Source organism: Pelodiscus sinensis, chromosome 30 (genome assembly GCF_052426305.1).
Source record: "Pelodiscus sinensis isolate ZL-2025 chromosome 30, ASM5242630v1, whole genome shotgun sequence".
Classification (NCBI taxonomy): domain Eukaryota; kingdom Metazoa; phylum Chordata; order Testudines; family Trionychidae; genus Pelodiscus; species Pelodiscus sinensis.
In genome coordinates, this window is record NC_143081.1 from 11,341,190 (window position 1) to 11,368,065 (window position 26,876).

General features: G+C 50.1%; 1 protein-coding gene across 1 annotated transcript; it reads right to left on the reverse strand.

Annotated features, from left to right (window-relative positions):
* Positions 1-7,145: 7,145 nt before the first annotated feature.
* LOC149521226 (olfactory receptor 7G2-like) lies at positions 7,146-8,354 on the reverse strand. Its single transcript, XM_089774384.1, has 3 exons — positions 7,938-8,354; positions 7,445-7,562; positions 7,146-7,249 (listed from the first exon to the last, which is right to left on the reverse strand). Exons 1-3 carry the CDS (start codon positions 8,352-8,354, stop codon positions 7,146-7,148), a joined length of 639 nt encoding a protein of 212 aa, XP_089630510.1.
* Positions 8,355-26,876: the final 18,522 nt, after the last annotated feature.

A 26,876-nucleotide genomic window follows, 5' to 3' on the forward strand; every position in this document is an offset into this window, starting at 1 on the left:
TTAAGTCTGTATCCTGCCTTTGGTCTGTGAACCCAGCATAGTTACATGAGGGCCTTTCCCCATGTCAAGTAATTCCATGTATTGGAGGGGGCTGGGGACTGACCTAGGAACCATGTTGCTCAGGAATATGTATGTGACCCGTGGAACGTGTGGGAGTGTGAATAAGAAATACTCTACCAAAAACCCGTGTGGGATCCGTGACCTTTCAGGGCAGACAGAGACCCTGCAAGCAGACACCTTCCAGGAGAAGGGTCCAGAAAATTTCTTTTTCTCCTGGACAAGAAGTAGCATCCCAGCAGAAGCCTGGGACCGGCCCGGAGGAAGTGAAGCCTCCTGAAGATCCGAAGGGATCTCCCAAGGAACCTCGTGGCCGACTCTCCGGGAAGCTGATGCCAGCATGTCAGCCACCAACAAAATCTAAAGTAATCCACACCGTGCTTGCAGCACGCCTCCCAACTGCCTGCATGAGTGTGTGTGTGCGTGTGTGTGTCTGTGTGTGATCTTACTCTTAAGAATTTGTGCCAATAAATAACCCCAAAAGCAACACAGCACCAACTCACCCTCAGTCTGGGTTTGTTCCTCAGAAGATCTGAGGAAGTAGGACAGAGTGGGTAGGGCAGCCGGCCCTGTACCACCCACAGCAGCTGGGCTTTCACCGTCCACAGGACTGGGGTTTGGCCAACGATCCGTCATCCACCCATGGGGCCCACGGCGTTTTGGGCTGCCCTGGCTTGCCGAGCACGGCTCTTTCTGTTCTGTTTGATTGTCCCCCCCTTAGTCGGCGGAAACAGTTGCAGTGCGGATGAATATTGCACGCTCCTTGCATGAGGGATGGAGGGGGTGAGTGATCGTGTGGCCTAGTGGTTAGCGCTCTCACGCCGAATGTGGGAAACCTCAAGTCCATCCCGCCTGCTCCAATGCGTGATTAATTAATGACACACAGGCCTAGGGCTTCCACCGGATAGAGCAACAGAGACCCACGGAAAAGTCTCCCAGATGACCCTGCAGAGGTCGCTCACCTGAGAAAGGTTCAGTTGCCTTCTCCATGTCCGTGAGCCGGGCAAACTGCCCCTGGGTCTGTCACCTGCAGCCATGAGCTACAGGATAAAAGTGACCCGGCTCCTCGAGAGGGCGCGAAAATAGCAGCGTAACTTCCCCATCATTCCTCGGGGCTTTGAAAGCCTCAGTCAAGACAGAATCTGGGGGCATCAAAGGCCCGGCTCCCAGCCAGGGGTCGGCTTGTGCATTTTCTCCCTTCCCTCCTGCCTCTTGCATGGGTCAGAACCATGGGGAAAAGCCTCCAGAAAGTGCATCTGTCTGTCTCTCTGTCTGTCTGTCTATCTATCCCCACACCCCCCCTCTATCTATCTATCTATCTATCTATCTATCTATCTATCTATCTATCTATCTATCTATCTATCTATCCCCACACCCCCCCTCTATCTATCTATCTATCTATCTATCTATCTATCTATCTATCTATCTATCTATCTATCTATCTATCTATCTATCTATCTATCTATCTGTCCCCACACACCCCCTCTCTATCTCTAGCTCCATGATCTACATATATTCAGGTGCTTGTGTGGATCAGACTCCCTTTGCCAAACCCAAATCAACCCTTCCACACGAAAGGCTCAGTCCCAGCTGGCGGGGTCACCGGGTTACAGCTGCACATCTGGGGCCTCTGGTCTCAGCGTGGACCTGCCCTTCTGTTCGTATGGGGCCCCCTGATGGCTCCCTCCTCTCACCGTCCTTCCCTCCCACACCCTCCGTGGCTACCCACCAGGGTTGCTCCACAGGCCCTTCCATGTGTGTGATCCCTGCAGATCTTCCTTCAGCCATCGGCTGAGTGACCAGCCCGTCTCCCCCCATCCTGGACCTTTGGGTGGTCCCATGGGAAACCAAGAGCAACAGCTGAGAAAATATGAGTTTGCTATTGGAGACACACACATGGCAATGGTTTGGCGGGACAAAAGTTCGGTTTTATTGCCCAGCCCCTATGTCTGAAGGAGACAGCGCCAGAGGTTCTTCTCCCTCAAGGTCTTTCTGCCGCAGTGAGAGTGACTCGGTGTCTATACGTTAATACATGTGGCTGTTGTGACCCTCCCAGCTCTGAAATAGCCTGTGCAATCCCTTCCACATTCCCATAATGGTGTGACTAGGGATTAAGACCTTCCCACCCACCCAGACTTTTTCCTAATTCATCCTCACTGGGGGAAGCAAAACTTCAGGTCCCTCAGAAAATCCCACCCCAGCAAGGAGGAGATGGCGTCTCCAACAATCCGTTGACACCCTGTTTGGATCAGACATACTCCAAACGCCCGAGCTCCTACCTCCTCTACAGCCACCTGGAACAAACCCACAAATGAATCAACCCATAGACCAAATGAAGCCAAACAAAAATGAAATCTTTGGGCCAACATCAGCCAAACCTCTCATTCCTCAAGCACCAATTTTCCATCCAAACACGCAAGAGAGAAAGACGGCCCAATGTTCACAAGGGACGTAGGTTTGGCTGTTGATATTGGATGTGCTGGGCTTGGATAGGATGGAGTTTATTACACCATAAATACATAAAATGAGACAGGGATGGGCAGACAGATTTAGGAATACCTACATAGGTTCTGATTGCATTCACACTGGACTGATCCATCACTAACTAACTATGATTTCATTCAGTTCAGTTAATCGGGCTTTTCCTCCTTCATGAACCTATGGCACTGTCTGCTTGCAAAGATATAATCTGGTCCTCCATTGATGACATCAAATGAAACCATGACCCAGGACGGATGAAGGACATTTTAATTCTTGGAGACTAATCTCCACCCAAACAGTTTCTTCGATGCAGCTTTGAGCTCCCTGTTCCTCAGGCTGTAGATGACCGGATTCATCACTGGAGGCACCACGGCGTAGAGAACACCCACCACGAGATCCAGACCTGATGGAGCACTGGAGGGGGGGAGGTTAGGTAGACGAAGAAGGCTGTGCTCAGTAACAAGGAGACCACAGCAAGGTGGGGGAGGCAGGTGGAGAAGGTTTTGCTCCGGCCCTGCTCCGAGGAGATTCTCAGGCTACAGACTGGCTATGCCGTGGCTGGCAGAGGCAGAGGGAGAGGCAAGAGAGAACCAGGCTAGGCAATGGGTCTGGGGAAAGCATTTTGGAAGTGTGGATGCAAGCCAGGAATAAGAAAAGGACAGGATCTGTGCAGCCAGAAGAAAGACCAGCAGATAGGGAGGCAGGAGAGGGAAATGAGGGGGAAATGTCCAATAATAATAACAACCCTGGACAAGGATGTTAAGAAAGTGATTTTCTACACCCAGAGAAGGGCAAACGCCTCTCCCGGCTGAGAGGTCTTCATGGCCACCAAATGGTGGTCCATGAACGAGGCCGGCCGGATGCCGGAGAAATGGGCTCGTGATAAGTGGAATCAAGATAATTAAATGTGGTCCAACTAGGTGTGGTGCAATCAATCACTTCCCACCTGGAAGTAGATGAGGGTGGTGGTGTTGTCCCAGTGCTGGTCACCCAAAACGTCCACCAGGGAGTGGAGATCTATGATCTCCCTGAGGATGCCTGCCTGGTCATCTGAACACACCTTCTCCAGGCATTATTCCATCATGCCACAAGTAGTAGGCTATACAGCAGTGGCTACAGCAGTCTTATTCTCTGCTGATACACATTACCTCCAATTCCTACCATCCATCGTGGGCTCTGCTTTGTAGTCACCGACAGTGGAGCACCCACGGGGACATCACCCGAAGAAGAAAAGGAAGCTATCACTTTGTGCAGCAATGACTGTTCTTCGAGGCGTATGTCCCCGTGGGTGCTCCACAGCCCTTCCTTCTTCCCCTCTGCTCAGAATTACTTATACTCGGGTACAAGCAAGGAACTGAGGGGGAAGGGCCAGGCCGTGCATGCGGCAATTCTCAAATCGCCAATGGTGTGAGCCGCCTCCTGCGCATACCTGGCCCGACAGGAAACTACTAGGGAAAAAGCTCTGAAGAGCAGCTCCAGGGATGACCCGTCACCAACAGTGGAGCACCCATGGGGGGGGACCTCGAAGATCAGACAATACTGCACAAAGTGAGTAACTTCCTTTTATGCGCGTTACTTGACCGCTTAAAGAAACAGGGTTTAACAGATTAAAAGTGAATAAAATGAATTAACAAAGGACACAGATGTAGGGCCAGGATCCCAGTAATAACTATGTAAGATCTTGACCACAGTCTCTGCTAAGAATCGTTCACATATGCCCGAAATGGACGGGCCTGGTCTGAGGCCAAGCTAACAATGGACAATACGTGGCTAAAGAAAGGTTGAGATAAGCAGGGAACAGACATATTTGTTTAACCAGGCATAAACATGCTGAGACAGCACTGCCCCAGGTGGAGAGCAGGAATCGGGGCCTTCTCATGCGTTATGGCAGATCATTCATGAAGAGGGGGCTCATAGTCTGTTCCCCAGGGTTCAGGGAGAGGGCTAACATGTCAGTATGAGTTACGGCTTCCGCCCCTCCCAGATGGCAACCCGAACTCAGGGGACATATTGATAACCATGTGCAATTGTCATTGCTGTGTGTGTTTGTAGTTAGATGAGGGCCGAAAGCCATGGTCACCAACCAGTCGATCGCGAGGTGTTCCGGGCCTCCCATTTCCCCCCTCTGCCAAGAAGCCCCATTACCTACCTCGAGCACAATGCAGGTAGTGGCAGCTTCCTGCGGGGTGGACGGAAGGTCCTACAGCTGCACGTCACTTCTGGGGGTTCCGGAAATGCACCGGCTGCCTCCTTGTCCCAGCTCCTTGGCGTTCCAGGAACTTACCAGTACATCTCCCGGGGCGTGCTGGGACATCCCTTCTCTGCGGGAGGGGGCGTTGGCCCCAAGGGGTCATGTGTGCGGGCTTCCCTGCTCAGCAGGAGGGGGAGGGAGCGTGCAACGGGACTTCCTTCCTCCATGGGAGGTAGGGGACAGGTAGGGGACTCCCTACCCCCACTGGCACCCTGTCCCTGAACCCTGTTTCCTCTCCCCTGCTTCCAGCCACAGAACTCTGCCCCCTTGGATCCCCCTCTGCAGAAACCTGTCCCCCTGCCCCCCTGCAGAAACCTGCCCCCTGGCACCCTGCCTCCTGCTGCAGAAATGTGTTCCCTGCCTTCCTGGCACCCTATTTCCCCTCCCCTGCCCCCACTGGCGCCCTGTTCCCTGCCCCAGCACCCACTAGCACCCTTCCCCAGTACCATGTCCCGTGCTCCCAACTGACTTTTCCGTGGGCCTGACTCAAGACAGGTTCCCTGCCCGTCTCATAAATAAAGACAATGCAGAAACTTTTTGTGTTTGACATAATATTTTATTTTGCCAACAATAATATTTTATTTAGCCTGGCCAACAAACCCCCAATTGGGGCCAAGCCCCCATCTGGCCATAGCATCATAACACTCCTGCACACCCCATTCCCCCAGACCCTACATCTGAACCTATCATGCACTGGAACCCCCTGCCCTGAGCCCCTCACATACCCCAACCCAAATTCCTGCACCCTCACATCCACAAGCCAGTGGCTTGCTTAGTACCCCAACACTGCCCGGCCTGGAGTACCCTCCCTGAGCCAGCGTCCCTTTCTCCACCTCCTCCTGCATCCAGATTTCGTCCCAGAACTTGCACCTCTCACCCCTTCCCACACCCAAATCCCTCATTCTCACCCCAGAGCCTACACATCCTGTCTCAACCCAGCGAGGATACGGCTAGACTGCAGGAGTTTTTCAGGAGTCTGCATCCAGGGATGCGTTTGTTCTTCTGCTTTTTTAGTGGACGAGCAAACATGCTCTTTGGGTCACTCCTATATTCCTCTTTCCACAAGGCTTCCAAAAGAAGGGTTTTTTTCTGACATTTGGTCCAGTCTAGACAGGCCAAATGTTGGAAACACCTCTTCCTGCAGAAGAATTGGGGGAAAAAGCAGCAGTATAAAGATTGGGGGATAGCAAGTGATGGAGAGGAGGAGAATAGAGAGGGTGGGGCTTCAAGGAAGGGGCGGGGTTTCAAGGAAGGGGCAGGGTAGATCTTGGCTTGGTCTGTGATCTTGGGTGTAAAAAGATTGGTGACCACTGGCCTAAAACATGCAGCACAAGCCTGGTTTGAGGCCTGAGGCCTTGTTAACAATGGGCAAAACCTGGCTAACATAAAGCAACGCTAAGCTGTGAGCAAGAGGCCAACCCCAGCTCACAGAACGTGGCACGCACAGGGCTGAGAGCACAAATCACTACTTGGTGCTAGGTACCGACTGAAGGACAGTAATTGGTACCGGTCGTAAGTGGGAAGCACATGATGTCGCTAGGTCATTAAAAAGACCTTGGTACCCACCCCTCCCAGATACAGACCCAGGTTCAAGAAAGGATCTAAAATGACAACATGATGGATGGAGATATCTAAACAAACCATGAGCTACAGGGTGATTGATGGGAGGTATTTAAGTAGCGAGTGGTAACCTGACAACATCAGAGTGTGGCAACCTGACAACGTCAGCAGTGAGGTGTGACTTGTTGTACCTGTATATAAGGTGGTGTCTTGGGGGGACAGCCTCTGAATGACCTACGGGGCAGCGGGACTGATAGAGGCCACTGATAGAGTCATTCCATTAGGCAAATCGCATATCTTATTTCTAGTTTATTTCTAAATAGGCTCTTTTGAAATTGGCTGCTGCCTAGAGAGTATCACGTTTTGAAATAAAGTGCTATTTCAAGATATCCCCTAACCCTCATGGAATGCCAAAATACTGTGATGCTGAAATAGCGTGCCCGTTATTTCGAAATAACAGGTGGTTTGCAAAGCCATGGGGTGACTATTTCAGAATACCTCTGGTATCCCAAAATAAGCTTCATATGTAGACATACCCTAACACTCCCAATCGTGCACAGAATTTCATTCTAGCTGTGTCTAGACTGCATCCCTTTTCCATAAAAGGCATGCAAATTAGACACATCGCAATTGCAAATGAAGGGGGGATTTAAATCCCTCCCGCTTCATTTGCATAAACATGGCTGCCGCTTTTTTCCGGCTCAGAGCTTTGCCAGAAAAAAGCGCCAGTCTAGACGGGGATCTTTCGGAAAATAAAACCTTTTCCGAAAGATCCCTTATTCCTTTGTTAAGCTCCTTACCGACTCTGGGCACCTGTGTTCCTGTACAGATCAGTGAAGCGAAGGACATTACTGATATACATGTCTAGTATGAAAGATAAAAGCTGAGAAAGTAGGAGAACTACAGGCAGAAAGGAAGAACTCAAACAAGACAAGGCAAAATAAGGTCAATTTGAGGTAACCCTCTTTTTGATGAGTCAAATGGGCCAGGTGTAAATATTCTTTTTATATACATCAGTTCTTCTCTATTTTACTGTACGCCAAAACTTGTTCTTTCACACTGCATGCCTGTTACAGAAATCAACCTGTTTCATACCAGCTTTTCTCAGGGCCTGATGGACCTCCTTGTTTCTCAGGCAGTAGATAACAGGGTTGATCAAAGGTATCAGGATTGTGCTCGTGACAGACAATATTTTGTACAGGATCGCGGGAGGCTGGAACAGTGAAAGCACATAGATTGTCAGTCCGCTCACATAGTAAACTGCAACCACAATGAGGTGGGAGGAGCAGGTGGAAAAGGCCTTTTGCCTCCCAGTGCTGGAAGAGATTCTCAGGATGGTGGCGATGATACAAATGTATGTTGCCAAGGTAAACAGAAAGGCCCCAATACTCAATACGACAGACAGAATAAATGTCACCAGTGCCAGAGTCCGGGTCTCGCCACAGAACCCACCATCGGATGCAAAATCACAAAAGAAATGGTCAAATACGTTGGAACCACAGTATGTTAATTGCAGAATAAAAATGTGTATCATGATGCTGTAGTAAATGCCGAATATCCAGCATCCTGCCACCATGTGGCCACACACCCTGCCATTCATCAGAGCGGGGTAACGGAGGGGGTGGCAGATCGCTAGATACCGATCAATACACATTTCCGTGAGCAGCCCGCATTCTGCATTGGTCAGGATAATATAGAAGTGAAATTGCACGATGCAGTTCTGCAGAGAAATGGTTCTGTCCCCAGTCGCGAGACTGCCAATCAGCCTGGGCAGGGTGGTGGAGACGTAGCAGATCTCCACAGCGGACAAGTTGGCCACGAAGTAGTACATGGGGGTGTGAAGGTGCGGATCAGCCACCACTAGCACAACGATGAGGAGGTTCCCAGCCACAGCCACAATGTAGATCACTAGGAACAGCAGGAAGAGGAGGGGCTGCAGTTCAGGGTCGTTCCCAAACCCAACAAGGATCAATTCCACGATGGGCGTTTGGTTTCTTCCTTCCATAATACGTGTCTGGAAACAGAAAATCATCAGATACGCATGGAGCACCTGCAAACAGGTTATACTGTTGGCTACGTGGGCAGAACCCTGGGATCCCTAAGCTCATACCACTGTGTCTCTCCACTAGAAAAATGAACACAGTAAGCAGAGGAAGACTGTTTCATTGTGGGCTCGACCTTCCGAGAAATTGGAACCAAGTGCATTGCATCTTCATGAACGACTGAAATACCCACCCAAGTGCCTTCAACACTCAGAGATTTGAAGTATCTTCGTAATGTGGAGGCAGGAAAAGGGAATAAGGGAATTTGTGTGCAGCCATCTTGGTCTTGTTAACAAGAGAGCAAGAGTCAGGCTAAGACTGTGGCCTGACAACGCGAGATCTGTAATTAGACGCTGCCTTCGCCTCTCGCCTCCATACGGAGATACGGATAGAATGCTGACTCTGGCAGAGACCTTGGGATAAGGAGCATCTGGGTGGAACTAAATAACTGTTAGCCATTGGTGTTTGTAATGGGAAGGAGACTAATTGTTATTGTTATTATAGCTAATGGACACTATATAAGCCGCTTCATAATTGCTTGTATTCGAAGATCTGCCTTGGGGGGGAGGGGGCTTCTCCCCCGTCTGAACCAGTTTTTCCCTTGCTGCCACTCGTAATAAAACTGCCTCTGGCTACTTGTTGCTTAGGAACGCAGAGTGAGGACAATGTTTTCTTCAACAATAACGTGGAGGACGTAGCACAAGTCAATTGAGTGGAAATGGAGGATATTTAAAGCTCACACATGGGCATGTCCATTCTAGAGCTGGGAGGTGTCGCTCTCAGCTGGAGTGACATGACGGAGCTTTCATAAGGATAGCAGCATCAAATGAGCAAGGAGAACAGAACAGCCGAGCCAGCGGCTGGGGACATACACCTGTGTCCCTGCCTGGGATCTCAGTCGGCTGCGGGTAGTTAGTCTGTGCTGCCGAGGCTACGCTGCTAGTTTTAGCATCCGAGCTCCATCAAGGGTCGTGTGTGTCGCTCTAGGGCGGCAGGGAATTAGCCTTTTGAGGTTGAGCAGAGATAAACCCCATGAGAGGAAAATCCAAACCCCCAAGCTTTGGTATCAGGTCCAGCCAGTATCTGCTGTGGCAGCAGATTCAAAGCAACAAACCCACCCTTTGAAAGATGGACACAAAGAAACAGACAAGGACACAAAGATGCGGATTGCTTAAGCACTTGGGGGGCATCAGGCAGGAGGCGGCTTTAGTGACGGCAGCAGTGGGAGCCGGCTGCTGAGGGGCAGCCGGGAGAATGTGCCTGCCTTCTGCCCTGAGCCGCAGCCCACTGGCGGCAGGGGGCCCATGCGGTGACAGAGCCGGTCCCTCCCGCCAGGAAAGCAGCAGCAGGGAGGGATAAGAGAGGGCTGGTGCTATTTCTGGAGAAGGGGGAATTGCTAGTTTCTAACTGGTCCCCCTGCAGCGGCAGCCGCCTCTGCTCCCCGCTGGGGATCCCTGGTTGCAATGCGGGGCCCTCCACAAACTCTCCGCTCTGGCTGCAGGGAGGGCGAGGCAGCCGGCTAATCCCAGGCTCTACCAAAGCCCCAGGGGTGGCTGGGTCTGGCTCGCTCCTGCGGCTGCGAGCCCCTTTTCCCCTCACACAGACACCCCCACGTGGTCCCAAGCCGGCCGGCCGGAGCTGGGAGCCGCGGCTCCTCCACTCCGCCCGCCGGCTCAGAGTTGAGGAGATCTCCCTTCTGGAGGCAGGCTCGTCATTTCTCAGTGGTGACAGCAGAACTGAGCTGCTTTCTAGGAGGAAAAAAATTCAATGCTCCCAATTTGAAAGATTCTTGGCTAAAGCTCCCAGGTCAGTCTGATCCATAGGCCTGGCTCTTCAAACACGGGCCGCACCAAGAATAATTCAACCACCTCCTTGACATCACCTCTGATTTTTAATGCCCCTTAAGGGATTTAGATACCAACTGCCTCACAGTGTGAAAGGAAGTTGGGCACCTGATGGCCGAATGTGCACCCACATTTCTCGTCTTGGCTGAAGTTGCAAAGGGCTATTCCCCCTAGGGAGGGTTTTGTTCTGCTAAGCTACACACACACTTGGTGTCTCACATAACACACACTTTGTTTATCTTATTCACAAACACACTGTCTCCAAAAACACACTCTCACAATTCACACACGCACACACATGCATGCTGTCTCTTTCACGTTCACCTCCCAATGCATACTTGTGGGCTGTGTCTACAATGGCCACTTATTCCGGAAAAGCAGCCGTGTGAGGGGGTGAGGCTACCCCTCACTAAAGGTGCCCCCCCCAGCGAGGAAGGTAGAAGCGGCGTGGCTTTTCTCGCCGCTGCCGAGGACGCGGTCGGCGGGGTAGCTGGGACACGCCGCTCGGCAGGCGGCTTAGCCGGCGCGGCCCCGAGCAACGTGGGGGGTGACGGGGTGAGGCAACCCCACACTGAGGGTGCCCCCCCCAGCGGGGCAGAAAGAAGCGCCGTGGCTTTCCCTGCCGCCACTGAGGATGCGGTCGGCGGGGCAACCAGGACACGCCGCTCGGCAGGCGGCTTCACTGACGCGGTCCCGAGCACTGCGGGGGAAGGACCCCCCGCGCCGGGATCGGCAGGGGCAATGGGGGAGGAATGCCACCCCACCAGCCTCAGGGCAGGCGGCCCCGCAGACGCCCCCAGTTAGCCCTATTCCCCACTGATGCCGGTGGCAAGGAGGACGCCGGGGGTGAGTAGAGACAGCTGGGGAGGAGAAGGTGGAGCCGTGGGGGAACGCAGGTGCAGGCGTTCTGGAGGGGCAGAGGCGGCACCCTCCCCAGGTATAAAACCAGCAGAGTCAGAAGAAGAGGGGGCGAGGAGGAGGACGTCGGATGAAGGGACTGAGAGGCACGAGGAGGCAGCGGGACAAGCTGGCCGGTGAGCGGATGAGCGAGGGCGTGAGGAAGCAGCCCAGGGCGGGTGTGTCCTGGAGCCCGCGGGCTGATGTGTTGAGGGTCCGTGCCCCATCAGCCAGGTTGGGGGAGAGAGGATCGTCTCCCCCGCCTTAGGGCCCTGGGCTGGGGTCTGGAGAGAGGGAGGGCCCGGACCCCCCTCACCTCCTCGCTTGAGGGATCATCTGGGCAACCGAAGGGAGGGTTGACCGGGCACCGTTTTATGAAGACCGGGAGCATCTGGGACGGCAACTGGGGCAGGGGGACTGCCCAGGGCGGGGTGAGCATGTGGACCCCGTAACAGGCCGCTTTTCCGGAATAACTTGCCAGCTGTCTACACTGGCTGCTTGCTTTTCCAGAAAAGCAATGACGATCTAATGTAAAATCATCATTGTTTTTCCGGAAAAACTATGCTGCTCCCATTCGGGCAAAAGTCCTTTTCCAGAAAAACTGTTCTGGAAAAGGGCCAGTGTAGACAGTCCAGTAGTCTTTTCCGCAAAAAAGCCCCGATCGCAAAAATGACGATCGGGGCTTTTTTGCGGAAAAGCGCGTCTACATTGGTCACAGATGCTTTTCCAGAAAAGCATCCTGCCAATGTAGATGCTCTTTTTCAGAAAATGCTTATAACGGAAAACTGTTCTGTTTTAAGCATTTCTGGAAAAGGATGCCAATGTACACGTAGACGTGGTGCTGCTATGACTTCCTGAAAGGCCCATATGGTCTTTGTAAATTTGTCCTTCCAAACTTTTCCTATAAAGTTCCTTAACTGGTCTGAGCAATTCCTCATTTTGTTTCTCTCTTGAACTTCCATTCAGTTCTTTGCGCAGGGAATGCTACAATGCCTGATATGTCCTGGATGAAGTAATTATCACTAAGGCAAATTTGTAACATTGCTATTTCCTGCAGTTGGGGCACTTAGCAGGTAACACCTTAATGAACCTGCACTCAGTGACTGAGCATCTTTCCCTAAGGCTGTGTCCAGACTCAGGGTTTTTTTCGGGAAAAGTAGCCTTTTCCCGAAAAAACTTCTCCTGCGTCCAGACTCAAGCCGCGTTCTTTCAAAATAATTTTGAAAGAACGCGGCTTTTCTTTCGATGGCGGTAAACCTCGTTTCACGAGGAAGAACACCTTCTTTCGAAAGTTCCTCTTTCGAAAGAAGGCGTTCTTCAATGTAAATAGGGCTTCCTCGAAAGAGAGCATCCAGACTCGCTGGGTGCTCTCTTTCGAAAAAGCGGATTGCTCTTTCGAAAGATCCGCCTGCAGTCTAGACGCGATCTTTCGAAAGAGGCTCTTTCGAAAGATGCTTTCGAAAGAGCCTCTTTCGAAAGAAGCCTGCAGTCTAGACATAGCCTAAGATACAAAGGACTCATGATTATAAGATGCAAGACATTGTTTGGTACAGGACGGTTTGGCCTCTAAATCACATGAAACCATTTGGCCTCTAAAACCATAATTACCTGCTAACAGCATAATAACGTGCACAGGGCAGGCTGCAGATGGGAAGTTGACTGATGGAGAAGTACAGCTGTCGATGGGCACAAACCAGCCCAACAAACACCAGGCTCCCTTTTGTTATGTTGCAACCCGGACAGTGTGACGTGGAGGGTGATGAATTGTAAAGGAAATCGCTGCGCCCAGTCAGTTCGTTGTAAAATACAGTCAAGAGATCACATGACCAATGTCAGTCACATCGTTTGCTGTAACCCAGCAACAATACGGCGCAAGAAGAAGGGAAAAAGTGACGGGATGAATCAGTTGATATTTATCTGCTCTGATAATTCCCTCAGAAGCACCTGATGTTGGCCAGTGCTGGGAGACAGGGTCCTGGGGCAGCTGAACCATTGGACTGGCCTAGTCTGGCCATTATTAAGTTCCAAATCCGAGAGCCGCCCATTGCTCTGTCCTAGGCAGGTTTTCCTACAGCTCGTCTGGGCTGGGTTGGCCCCCAATGTTCCACCTGGAGCTGGGGACCCCTGAGCCTCTGAGCCCCCAGCCTGCGATCCCGCTTGCACTGTGCTGCAGACAGCTTCCCCACTCATACTTCTCTTCCCACACCCTCACAACAGGGACACGCCCATTTTCAGGGAAATGCCGGGCTCCCTGACTGGACACTGCTGAGGGAAGCTACAGTCGAGGTAACCACTGGCAGCCCAGGGTACGACCCCTGGGCTGCACCACCTGAACCAGGTCAAACCACCAACAGGGAGGAATTTTGTTAGGCTGTTCACACCGCCAACGTGGAGAGGAAAATGCGCAAGTGAGCTAACCGAGATGAGAATTTTTTCTCCCACACATTGCACTTAAAGGCTCACTGGTTTAGGTAAAACTACACACAAGTTGATTAACTGCAAACAGTAGGCTCATGTGGATTTCAGGGACATCAGAGCAGATTATCAGCAACTAACCAAACACAAACTCTGCAGAACAAACAGGGCAGAGTTGGGAGGAACGAGCAGATTCTCACCCGCAGTGAAGGTACCGGCCGTCTGGCAGTTTCTCAAGGCACAGGTTGCATTTGCTTTGCAGCTTGGGGTGCTCGGGTTTCCAGACACCGGGTAAGATGCCTTCAGCCTTCCCCCAGGTGAATGTGTCTTCCTCAGCTCTTTCCTGGGGTTCTCTTGTATGGGGAGTGAAAATTGCTGATTCCACCCCCAGCATTATATAGCTCTGGCAAAGAGGAGGATCCGTTGTTTCAAAATTGCTTCCTGGACCAGACTGTGGAAAAACAACAACATGGGAGGAGGAACCCAGAGTCATGTGGTCTGATTCCCTGCCCTTATGCACACTTTTGGTCTCTCTCGAGCATTTTCAGGAAGGCTCCGTCTGTGGGAGTTGGGGTTCTTCTGAGACCTGTTATTTCCCCCAGTGTCTCATTACAAGGCTCAGTGATCTGTCTAGAGTGAAAACACCTTCTCTACTGGAGGAGCAACTGTGTGAATACATTGGAAATACAGATACATGCTCCATATTCATAATGAGAGATACACAAATAAGACAGGAATAAAAACCTGGTTAATCACAGTCAGTAAATTGTAACATTCCCAATGACACCTCAGAGATCCCACTTTGCAAAAACTGCTTCAGATTTGTGCTATAATGGTATCAGAATAACAGGTAGGGATGTTCCATGGCTAACTGGAGACGGTACCGGTAAGAATGAATCTTACAGGTATGCCAATTGATTAGTCTGCTCTTGCCTGTGAAGCCCACTAGTGACTTCCTGGCTGATATAGGGCAGCCCCTCCCAAGGTGGGACTGAACAAAACTGGCCCTAGAACCGAACTTTAGGGCACTGAGCTAGGAACCAACCACCAACCTGACATAGAGCCACTGATCACTTCCTGTGGGCCAAATAATCCAGCCAGCTTTCTATCCACCTTACATTTATCCAGTCCATTTCCGTCCACCTTATATTTATCCTGTCCATACTTTCTTTACTTGCTGGCTAGAACATTGTGGGAGATCATATCAAAACCTTTGCTAAAGTCAAAGTGAATCACATGCATTGACTTCCCCATGTCTGCCTGCCCTCTTGAGCCACCCATAACCCTGTCCTGCTGGACCCAATCTTCTTGTCTCCCCCAGACAAGACACAGAGTTGGGGGGGGAGGTACCATCCCATGCAGAGCAATGCAGACATTGAACCACTTCAGCTCAGGAGGGATACACCTCTAAGGCACAGCACCCAGAAAGCCATCCCCCAGCAGAGACCAAATTCCTGAATGAATCCTTCTTTCTTTCTCTGTATAACATTTTACAAAGTGAATGCTGCTCAGATGAGCTCCCTTTCCGAATGCAAGAGAGAGATGCACACTGGTTGCTCCCCCCAAGCAACAATTATTTACCCTGGGCATAGTAGCGAACAAAAGCATTTTATTAAGTGCAAAGGGTACGATTTGTATAGTTTCAAGTGAAAACAGGCACATCAAAGTAAGTTCCTAAATTAAAATGTGTAGACAATGCTCAGCTTGTTGTAATTCACCATGAAACTTGTTGCATGCAGACTCTGACCTCAAACAGCTTTCAGGTGAAAAGGTTCCAATCAAAGTTGGTTTTTTACTCTGACTTGGGTCTCCAGCCCTTCAAAGTTCTTTGTTTTCTCTTAGAGTGGGCCAGGCACCTTGACAAACCAGCTGAAGTCCCAGGGATTAGGTTTCCCCTTGCTTAAATAGTCTGGCCCTCAGAATGGGAATCTTTTGTTTGGCATCACTTTTCCCATGGAATATCACCAGGTGCAAATGGATTTCAGTACCTGGTGGTATGGCCACAGGTCTTCATAGGAGCAACCACCATTGGGACAAACAGAACAAACAAGGCTTTATCCATGGCGTAGGGTTGATCACCAAGCCATTAGGCCTTCAGGGCACATTGACAACCCTTAACAAAGCCAACGTGATTCTGGGCTGCAGCGCTGTTTTGAGCAAGACAAACAAAGAAATTTTTCCACTGTACTCTGTGCTGAGTAGGCCTTTATTGGAGTTTTGGGTGAAGTTCTAGGACCCACATTTCAAGAAAGCTGTGGAGAAATTGGAAAGGATCCAGTGAAGAGTGCAAAAATCATGAAAGATCTGTGCTGGAAGACTGAAAGACTTGGATTTATTTAGACTGGAAGAGAGGAGACTGAGTGATAGCACATTGCAAGTACTTAAAGGGTGTTACAAAGAAGCATGAGAAAAATTGTTCTCCTTCACCTCTGAGGAGAGGGCAAGAAGCAATGGGCTTAAATTGCAGCAGAGAGGTTCAGGTTGGCTGTTAGGAATAACGGTGAGGGTGATTAAGCACTGAACAGTTGCCGAGGGAGGTTGTGGAATCGACATCTCTGGAGAGATTTAAGAGCAGGTTAGACCAACGTCTCTCATGTTAATGGATTTGAAAGGGAGCAGACAGATCACTGGTGCACCCGCGGGGCGGGAGGGGGGGAGCTTTGTTCCAAATTCTGGACAAAGGGGACAATGTGAGGTGTCAACCAAAAGCTTATTCTCTCCTGATTCTGTGTCTGGTGCTCAGGTACGTGTGTGATGCTTGTATGGGGAGTTATGGATATGGGCTCTGGGCTGGAGCTGTAAATGTTCTCTGTCTGGGAAGGAGCAATGGGCCTGGACGGGCTGTTGTGAGAGGGATAGTTCAGTGAGCGGCTGTGCTCCCTAGCCCTGCTCCATGAACACAGGCTCTCGGAGAGACCAATACACACCTGAGGGATGCGTCTGAAACCTGCCGACTGGCCAGTGCTTAATGGTCACTTGCATGTGAAACAGAGACAGGTCACTTGATCATGTGACCAGCTCCAGTCTGGGGGAGACAGAAATATAGAAGTGCCATGAGGCCGTCTCCCTCTGGTCTTCAGTCTTGCTACTGATCTGAGATGCAGCCTTGCTAGGGACAGAGAGCGGGAAGGATTGCTGACCCATCCCGATACAGCATGTACACCAGAGACTTCCGAGCTAGCAGTTTGTAACATCTCTGCTAAGAGCCTGCATCAAAAACTCACTGATTGATGCATGTAACTTATGCTCCTTACCAATCTCACTCTCGACCTTTTCTTTCTTTTGTTAATAAGCCTTTAGATTTTAGATTCTAAAGGACTGGCCCAGTGTGCTCTCGTGGGTAAGATCGAAAGTGTAAATTGACCAGGGACTGTGGCTGGTTCTTTGGGACCAGGAGGATCTGTTTGCGGGTGGTAAGATCGTGTTTTATAACGTCTCACCTGTGTGTAGGCCTGGGGCTGATTGTGGCACAGGAAGAGCTGGGATGTCTGAGGGGTTTTGCTCGTGAGGCATCCTGTTGGCTGGATTGGCCGCTGAAGTGCTCGGTGTGACGGGTTTGTGACCCATTTTGGGAAGGTCTCTAGTCAGGGGCTGTAAGTAGCCCTGGTTTTGAGCAACTCTCCCTGAGCTGACACCCTCAGCGGTGCCCAGACCCGGCTGGGTCCGTCACAGCATCTCTCAGGGATAACATGGATGGTGCTTGGTCCTGCCTGAGGGTAGGGGACTGGGCGTGATGACCTCCCGAGGTCCCAGCCAAATATTCGCTGAGGCAGATGGTTTACAACCACCCACGATTCCCAAAGAGGGGCTGTCCTACTGGGAGTTTTTCCAAAGAACTGAGCTCCTGCCAGGCAGTGTGTTGCAGTGATGCCAGAGTGCAGATAGAAATGTTTTTTACTGTAACAAAAACCAGGACTATGTAGCACTTTAAAGACTAACAAGATGGTTTATTCGGTGATGAGCTTTCATGGGCTAGGCCCACTTCCTCAGATCAAATAGTGGAAGAAAATTTTTACTGTGTAAGGCTACCAGGCTATGTCTACAATGCCAGTTTTTGTGGCACAAAAATGCTAATGATTTAATTCTTTAGTTCAATTCTTCTCACATTTTGGTGGTAAAAATGTTCCCGCATTGGTGCATTTCTGCCTGGAGGAAGGAGGCCCCTGGGCTGCTGTACAGGCTGACATTGGCAAAGTTGCTGGTAGCTTTTTGGTGCTCTTTTCAATTTCATCATTTCCTTTTATTTTAGTAGTGAGCGAATTCAGCTCTAATGAGCACAGAAAATTGTTTCCAACCCCCTTCTGTTTGCATTTCACCTCTGTATCAATATGGTTCTTGGTATGGAAAGAGACAGATGTGCCTTGACTCTTACAAGAATAGGGACAGGCAGGAAATGCCACTTGGAAGGACACTAAAACTCCCAACCCTGCACAGAATGTCATATTTTGTTTTCGCATCTACAGTTGTGTCCTACTTTCACTCACTGTGGGTACGTCTACACTACAGCACTAATTCGAACTAACTTAGTTCGAATTAATTAATTCAAACTAAGCTAATTCGAATTAGCGCATCTAGACTTAAAAACTAGTTCGAATTAGAGTTTTGCTAATTCAAACTAGCATGTCCACACTGAGTGGACCCTGAACTGAGGTTAAGGCTGGCCGGAAGCAGTGCCAGCAGGGCATCAGATTAGGACTTAGAATGTGGAGCTGCTGTCTCAGGCTAGCCGAGGGCTGTGCTTAAAGGGACCCGACCCCCACCCCGGACAGACAGTTCTCAGGGGTTTCCCACTTGCAAAGAAGTCCTGGCTTGGAGTGCCCTGAGTGCCCACACTGGGCACATCACAGCACTCGGCCATCAGCCCGGCTGCACTTGCCGCAGGCTGCCATCTGGAGGGGGGGGGGGGGGTCAATCAAGGGGCTTCAGGAGAGCTTCCACCCTGAGGAGCCCTCAGAGCCAGCCCAGTCCCCCCATCGGGGTCTCGTACCCCATTCCTCCCTCACCTCCTTCAACTTACCCCTCCCTAGCCCCCCTTCCTGATGTACAAAATAAAGGACACGTGTGTTCAAAAATAGAAACTCTCTTTATTGAACAAAACTGGGGGAGACTGGGAAAAGGAGGTGGGAGAGGGGAAGAGAAAGGGTGGAAGAGGGGAGGGCAACTAAAATGATCAGGGGTTTGAAACAGGTCCCATATGAAGAGAGGCTAAAGAGACTGGGACTTCTCAGCTTAGAAAAGACGAGACTGAGGGGGGATATGATAAAGGTCTATAAAAGCATGAGTGATGTGGAGAGGGTGTATAAAGAAAAGTTCTTCATTAGTTCCCCTAATAGAAGGACTAGAGGACACCAAATGAAATGAATGGGTAGCAGGCTTCAAACTAGTAACAGAAAGTTCTTCTTTACAAAGCAAATAGTCAACCTGTGGAACTCCTTGCTGCAGGAGACTGTGAAGGCTAGAACTATAACAGAGTTTAAAGAGAAATTAGATCAAGTCATGGAGGTTTGGTCCATGGAGTGCTATTAGCCAGGGGGTAGGAATGATGTCCCTGCCCTCTGTTTTAGAAGGCTGGAGATGGATGGCACGAGACAAAGGCTTGGTCAGTGTCTTCGGTCCATCCCCTCCGGGGTATCTAGTGTTGGCCGCTGTTGGCAGACACGCTACAGGGCTAGATGGACCTTTGTTCTGACCCAGTATGGCCATTCTAAGCTCAGGGCTCAGGGTTGGGGGTCTCACTGGACCACCTTGATTTTCATGCAAACCTGCTCCTGGGTGGCCAGGCTGGCAGCTATCCTGCCCTAGACGGCCACTTTCCTGTGCCTAGTGCGGAGGTCATGGATGAGGTCCACGATGTCTGCACTAGACCAGGCTGGCGCCCGTCTCTTGCAGCCTTGGGCAGGCTCCTGGGAGCCGCCAGCCTGGTCCCAGGAAGAGGGGGGGGGCTGGGTGGCAGCGGGTGTCTGGCTCGTGCGGTGCCAGGTGCAGGGACTGCTGACTGGGTGCTGGCAGGCTTGCACCTGGCATGGGCACCGTAGCCAGCTTGTGCCCCTTTAAGGGCTCAGGGGCTGGGAGGGGGGCAGAAGAGTTTCCCTGGTGGTGCCCAGAGTGGCCACCAGGGCAAGCTGGGGAGGGCTAGCCTCCCACTAGTTCGAATTAAGTTGCTACACACCCCTTAATTCGAACTAGTTAATTCAAACTAGGCGTTAGTCCTCGTGAAATGAGGTTTGCCTAGTTCGAATTAAGTGCTCCGCTAGTTCGAATTAAGTTCGAACTAGCCGTTTGCATGTGTAGCGCCTATAAAAGTTAATTTGAACTAACGTCTGTTAGTTCGAATTAACTTTGCAGTGTAGACATACCCTAATAGATTAGTAAGACAGGATTTCCCTTTACGGAAACCATGTTGACTTTTGTCCAACAAATTATGTTCTTCTACATGCTTCACTATTTTATTCTTTACTATTGTTTCGACTAATTTGCCCGGTACTGAAGTTAGACTTACCGGTCTGTAATTGCCCGGATCGCCTCAAGAGCCCTTTTTAAATATTGATGTCACATTGGCTACCTTCCAGTCATTTGGTACAGAAGCCGATTTAAAGGATAGGTTACAAACCACACATAATAGCTCAGCAATTTCCCATTTGAGTTCTTTTAGAACCCTTGGATGAATGCCATCTGGTCCCGGAGATTTGTTAACATTAAGTTTTTCTATTTGTTCCAAAACCTCCTCTAATGACACTTCAATCCGGTGCAGATTCGGGAATCTCCCCAACATCCTCAGCCGTGAAGACTGAAGCAAAGAAATCATTTAGTTTCTCTGCAATGGCTTTATCATCCTTGATTGCTCTTTTTATAGCTCGATCATCTAGGGGACCCACAGGTTTTTTAGCAGGCTTCCTGCTTCTAATGTACTTAAAAAACATTTTGTTATTTCTTTTTGAGTTTTTGTCTAGCTGTTCCTCAAAATCTTTTTTTGCTTTTCTTATTACATTCTTACATTTGATTTGACAGTGTTTAAGTTCCTTTCTATTTATCTCACTAGGATTGGACTTCCACTTCTTAAAAGATACCTTTTTGTCCCTCACTGCTTCTTTTACATGGTGGTTAAGCCATGGTGACACTTTTTTAGGTCTGTTGCTATGTTTTTTTAATTTGGGGTATACATGTTTGAAAAGCTATGATCTTTGAAAAATCATGGAGGACGGGAGATACCAGAAGACTGGAAAAGGGCAAATATTGTGCCCATCTATAAAAAGGGGAATAAGAACAACCCAGGAAACTACAGACCGGTCAGTTTAACGTCTGTCACAGGGAAGATAATGGAGCAGTTAATTAAGGAAATCATATGCAAACACTTGGAAGGTAATAAAGTGAAAGGGAATAGCCAGCATGGGTTTGTGAAGAACAAGTCATGCCAAACTAATCTGATAGCTTTCTTTGATAGGATAATGAACCTTGTTGATAAGGGAGAAGCGGTGGATGTCATATACCTAGACTTTAGCAAGGCATTTGATACGGTCTCACATGATATTCTAATTGATAAACTAGGCAAATATAACTTACATAGGGCCACGATAAGGTGGGTGCATAATTGGCTGGATAACCGTAGTCAGAGAGTTGTTGTTAACGGTGCTAAATCCTGCTGGAAAGGGATAATAAGTGGAGTTCCACAAGGGTCTGTTTTGGGACCCGTACTGTTCAATATCTTCATCAATGATGTAGATATTGGGATGGAGAGTACTCTTATTAAGTTTGCAGATGATACCAAACTGGGTGGGTTTGCAACTTCTTTGGAGGATAGGGACATAATTCAAAATGACCTTAGCAAGTTAGAGAAATGGTCAGAGGTAAACAGGATGAAGTTTAATAAAGAGAAATGCAAAGTGCTCCACTTAGGAAGGAACAATCAGTTCCATACATACAAGATGGGAAGCGACTGTCTAGGAAGGAGCATGGCGGAAAGGGATCTAGGGGTCATAGTGGACCACAAGTTGAATATGAGTCAACAGTGTGATGCTGTTGCAAAAAAAGCAAATATGATTCTAGGTTGTATCAACAGGTGTGTTGTAAGCAAAACTCGTGAAGTCGTTCTTCCACTCTACTCTGCACTAGTTAGACCTCAGCTGGAGTACTGTGTCCAGTTCTGGGCGCCACGTTTCAAGAAAGATGTGGAAAAATTGGAAAGGGTACAGAGAAGAGCGACAAGAATGATTATAGGTTTAGAGAACATGACCTATGAAGCCAGGCTTCATGAACTGGGCTTGTTTAGTTTGGAAAAAATAAGATTAAGGGGGGACATGATAGCGGTTTTCAAATATCTAAAAGGGTGTCACAAGGAGGAAGGAGAAAATTTGTTCCTCTTGGTTTCTGAGGACAGGACAAGGAGTAATGGACTTAAAGTGCAGCAGGGGAGGTTTAGATTGGACATTAGGAAAAAATTCCCAACTGTCAGGGTGGTCAAATATTGGAATAAATTGCCAAGGGAGGTGGTGGAATCTCCCTCTCTGGAGATATTTAAGAACAGGTTAGATAGACATCTGTCAGGGATGGTGTAGACGGAGCTTGGTCCTGCCTTGAGGGCGGGGGGCTGGACTCGATGACCTCTCGAGGTCCCTTCCAGTCCTATGATTCTATGATTCTATGATTTAAGTTGGGCCTCTATTATGGTGTCTTTAAAAAGTTTCCATGCAGCTTTCAGGGATTTAGCTCTAATCACTGTGCCTTTTAATTTCTGTTTAACTAACCTCCTCATTTTTGTGCAATTCCCCTTTTTGAAATTAAATGCCAGGGTGCTGGACTGCTGAGGTGTTCTTCCCACCACAGGAATGTTGAATGTTATTATATTATGGTCACTATTCCCAAGCGGTCCTGTAACAGTTATTTCCTGGACCTGATCCTGCACTCCATTCAGGACTAAATCGAGAATTGCCTCTCCCCTTGTGGGTTCCTGCACCAGCTGCTCCAAGAAGCAGTCATTTAACCAGCTGAGAAATTTTATCTCCGCTTCTCTTCCTGAGGTGACATGTATCCAGTCAATATGGGGACTTTGAGCAGGCAGGGACTTTGGAAAATCCTGGAAAAACTAGGCTGCCCACCGAAGTTCTTCACCATGATCATCCAGCTTCATGAAGACCAGCTTGGACAAGTCAGACATAGCAGCGACCTCTCGCAGCCTTTCCCTATTGCAAACGGTGTGAAACAGGGCTGTGTTCTTGCTCCCACACTGTTCACCATCTTGTTCAGCATGATGCTCCAGCAGGTCACAGAGGACCTCGACGACGCTGATGGCATATACATCCGTTTTTCTCTCGACGTGAGCGTGTTCAACCAGGCCCACACAAAGACCATGGAGAAATTGATCAGGGAGCTGCTGTTTGCTGACGATGCCGCCCTGCTTGCTCACACAGAGGCAGCTATGCAGCGAATTACGTCTTGTTTCGCAAAAACTGCTCAGATCTTCAGTCTTGAAGTCAGCCTGAGAAAGACTGAAGTTCTTCATCAGCCCGCACCCCATGAGGAGCACCATCCACCAAGCATCTTCATTGAACAAACAGAACTGAAAGTTGTCCACCAGTTCAGCTACTTGGGGTGCGTGATCTCGTCTGACGCCAAGATCTACAAAGAAGTCGATAACAGGCTGGCCAAGGCAAACAGTGCATTCGGCAGACTATACAAACTTGTCTGGAACAACAGCAACCTCAAAAGAGACACGAAGGTCAGCGTCTACAAAGCTGTTGTGCTGACCACTCTCTTGTATGGCGCTGAGTCCTGGGTCACGTACCGTCATCACCTGAGTCTCCTCGAGCGTTTCCATCAGCGCTGCCTCCGCACAATCCTCAATATTCATTGGAGTGACTTCGTCGCCAACACTGAAGTCCTCGAGTTAGCGGAGGTCACCAGCATCGAGGCCATGGTCCTCAAGATACAGCTTCGCTGGGCAGGGCACATCGCCAGGATGGAGAACCACCGCCTACCCAAGATCGTGCTGAATGGGGAACTGTCCTCTGGCTACCGCGACATAGAGGCACCACGAAAGCGGTACAAAGACTCCCTGAAGAAGTCCCTCACTGCTTGCTGTATCGATCACCATCAGTGGGCAACACAAGCAGCTGATCGCAACTCCTGGCGGCACACAGTCCACCAGGCCACCTCCTTCTTCGAAGATACCCGCAGGGCCTGTATGGAGGACAAAAGGAGAAGGAAGAAGAACCGTGACCCCTCAGCACCTATCCCGGATCAGACCTATATTTGCAGCCGTTGTGGCAGGACCTGCCTGTCCCGCATAGGCCTCGTCAGCCACCAGCGTGCCTGCAGAAGACGTGGATTTCCTTCCTAGATCTTAGTTCGCGAAGCCAAGCCATGATGGTGATGATGGGGGTAATTAAAATCCCCCATTATTATAGAGTTCTCTATTTTAGTAGCCTCTTTAATCTCCCTCAGCATTTCAATGTCAGTATCGCTGTCCTGGTCAGGTGGTCGGTAATATATCCCTACTGCTAATTTCTTATTATTGGAGTATGGAATTACTATCCATAGCGATTCTATTGAACATGTTGATTCATTTAATATTTTTAGTTCATTTGATTCTACATTATCTTTCGCATACAGTGCCACCCCACCACCCACCCGGCCTGCTCTATCCTTTCTATATATTTTATATCCCGGTATGATGGTGTCCCACAGATTTTCCTCATTCCACCAGGTTTCAGTGATGCCTATTATGTCAATCTCCTCATTTAATATGAGGTACTCTAGTTCACCCATCTTATTAGTCAGACTCCTAGCATTTGTGTACAAGCACTTTAAAAATTTGCCACTGCTTATTTGTCTGCCCTTCCCTGATGCATTGGATTCCTTTGAATGTGGTTGTTTGTCTGCTCTGGCCCATGGTTTTTCCTCTCCCCTCCTCTGTTTCTGACTACAGCTTAGAGACTCTCTATCAATGGATTCTCCTCTAAGAGAAGTCTCCATCCAATTTACGTGCATCTCCGCACCAATCGGCTTTCCACCATCTCTTAGTTTAAAAACTGCTCTACGGCCTTATTAATGTTTAGTTCCAGCAGTCTGGTTCCACCCTGGTTTAGGTGGAGCCCATCCTTCCTGTATAGGCTCCCCCTCTCCCAAAAGTGTCCCCAGTTCCTAATAAATCTAAACCCCTCTTCCCTTCACCATCGTCTCATCCACGCATTGAGACTCTGAAACTCTGCCTGCCTACCTGGCCCTGCGCGTGGAACTGGAAGCATTTCCGAGAATGCCACCATAGAGGTCCTGGATTTCATTCTCTTTCCTAGCAGCCTAAATTTGGCCTTCAGGACATCTCTCCTACCCTTCACTACATCATTGGTACCTACATGTACCATGACCACCGGCTCCTCCCCAGCACTACACATAAGTCTATCTAGATTCCTCGAGAGATCCGCAATCTTCGCACCAGGCAGGCAAGTGACCATACGGTTCTCCCGGTCATCACAAACCCAACTATCTATGTTTCTAACAATCAAATCACCCACTACTAACACCTGCCTCTTCATAACTGGCATTCCCTCCCCCTCAGAGGTATCCTCAGTGCGAGAGGATACCGCAACATCCTCTGGGAGGAGGGTCCCAACTACGGGATGGTTTCCCTCTGCTCCCATTGAATGCTCTGTTCCCTTGAAACTTTCATCCTCCTTAAGAGCAATAGGGCTCTCAGGGTACATCTAAACTACATGGCTCCATCGACGGAGCCATGTAGATTTGTTGTTTTGTCAAAGGCAAATGAAGCCACGATTTAAATGATCACAGCTTCATTTAAATTTACATGGCTGCCGCGCTGAGCCGACAAACAGCTGATCAGCTGTTTGTCGGCTCGTGCGCTAGTCTGGACGTTCCCCTGTCGACATCAAAGCCCTTTGTCGGCAGCCCCAGTAAACCTCATTCCATGAGCAATAACAGGGCTGCCGACAAAGGGCTTTGATGTCAACAGGGGAACGTCCAGACTAGCGCGTGAGCCAACAAACAGCTGATCAGCTGTTTGTCGACTCAGCGCGGCAGCCATGTAAATTTAAATGAAGCCGCGATTACTTTAATCGCGGCTTCATTTCCCTCTGCCGGTCTGTCTAATCAACATGCCTCCGTAGACGGAGGCATGTAGTCTAGACACACTCTCAGACTGGAGGTGGGACAGTACTACAGTGTCCTGGAAAGTCTCATCAGCATAGCTCTCTACCTCCCTTAGGTCCTCCAGTTCAGCCACCCTGGCCTCGAAAGCCTGAACTCGGTCTCTGAGGATCAGGATCTCCTTGCAACGGGTGCACACATATGCCACCCACCCACAGGGCAGGTAATCATACATGTTACACTTGACACAATGAACAGGATAGCCCCCACTCTGCTGCTGGGCTTCTGTCTCCATTTTTCTAAAGAATAAGTTTAAGTATAAACTGGGATTCTTTTTAAACCTCTGGAATATAGATTATTCTAAGAGTTATGTTTTAAAGAAGGTCAGAAGTCTAACCTCCCCCTCTAAACTCCCTCTCCAAACTCTCCTGTTAGCTGTTCCTCTTCGCTTGCTGCCCTGTGGTCACTCTGCAGTGTAACATCCCTGCGCTCGCTACCCCCGGTGTCACTCTGCAGTGAAACGTCCCCGCGCTCGCTCCCCCGGTGTCACTCTGCAGTGTAACGTCCCCACGCTCGCCGCCCCGGTGTCACTCTGCAGTGTAACGTCCCCGCGCTCGCCGCCCCGGTGTCACTGTGCAGTGAAACATCAGTGCGCTCGCTGCCCCCGGTGTCACTCTGCAGTGTAACGTCCCCGCGCTCGCCGCCCCGGTGTCACTCTGCAGTGTAACGTCCCCGCGCTCGCCGCCCCGGTGTCACTGTGCAGTGAAACATCACTGCGCTCGCTGCCCCCGGTGTCACTCTGCAGTGTAACGTCCCCGCGCTCGCTCCCCCGGTGTCACTCTGCAGTGTAACATCCCCGCGCTTGCCGCCCCGGTGTCACTCTGCAGTGTAACGTCCCCGAGCTCGCTCCCCCGGTGTCACTCTGCAGTGAAACGTCCCCGCGCTCGCCGCCCCGGTGTCACTCTGCAGTGTAACGTCCCCGCGCTCGTCCCCCCGGTGTCACTCTGCAGTGAAACGTCCCCGCGCCCGCTGCCCCCGGTGTCACTCTGCAGTGCAACGTCCCCGCGCTCACTGCCCCGGTGTCACTCTGCAGTGAAACGTCCCCGCGCTCGCCGCCCCGGTGTCACTCTGCAGTGTAACGTCCTCGCGCTCGCTGCCCCCGGTGTCACTCTGCAGTGTAACGTCCCCACGCTCACCGCCCAGGAGTCACTCTGCAGTGCAACGTCCCCGCGC

Excerpts from the sequence above, each read along its gene's own strand:
- LOC149521226 (XM_089774384.1), bottom strand. The coding sequence starts at position 8,354 with ATGGAAGGAAGAAACCAAACGCCCATCGTGGAATTGATCCTTGTTGGG. Across the intron at positions 7,563-7,937 it reads CCGCTCTGATGAATGGCAGG|CCTCCCGCGATCCTGTACAA; the intron begins GTGTGTGGCCAC and ends TCACTGTTCCAG. Across the intron at positions 7,250-7,444 it reads TCAGGCCCTGAGAAAAGCTG|TTCTCCTACTTTCTCAGCTT; the intron begins GTATGAAACAGG and ends TTCTGCCTGTAG.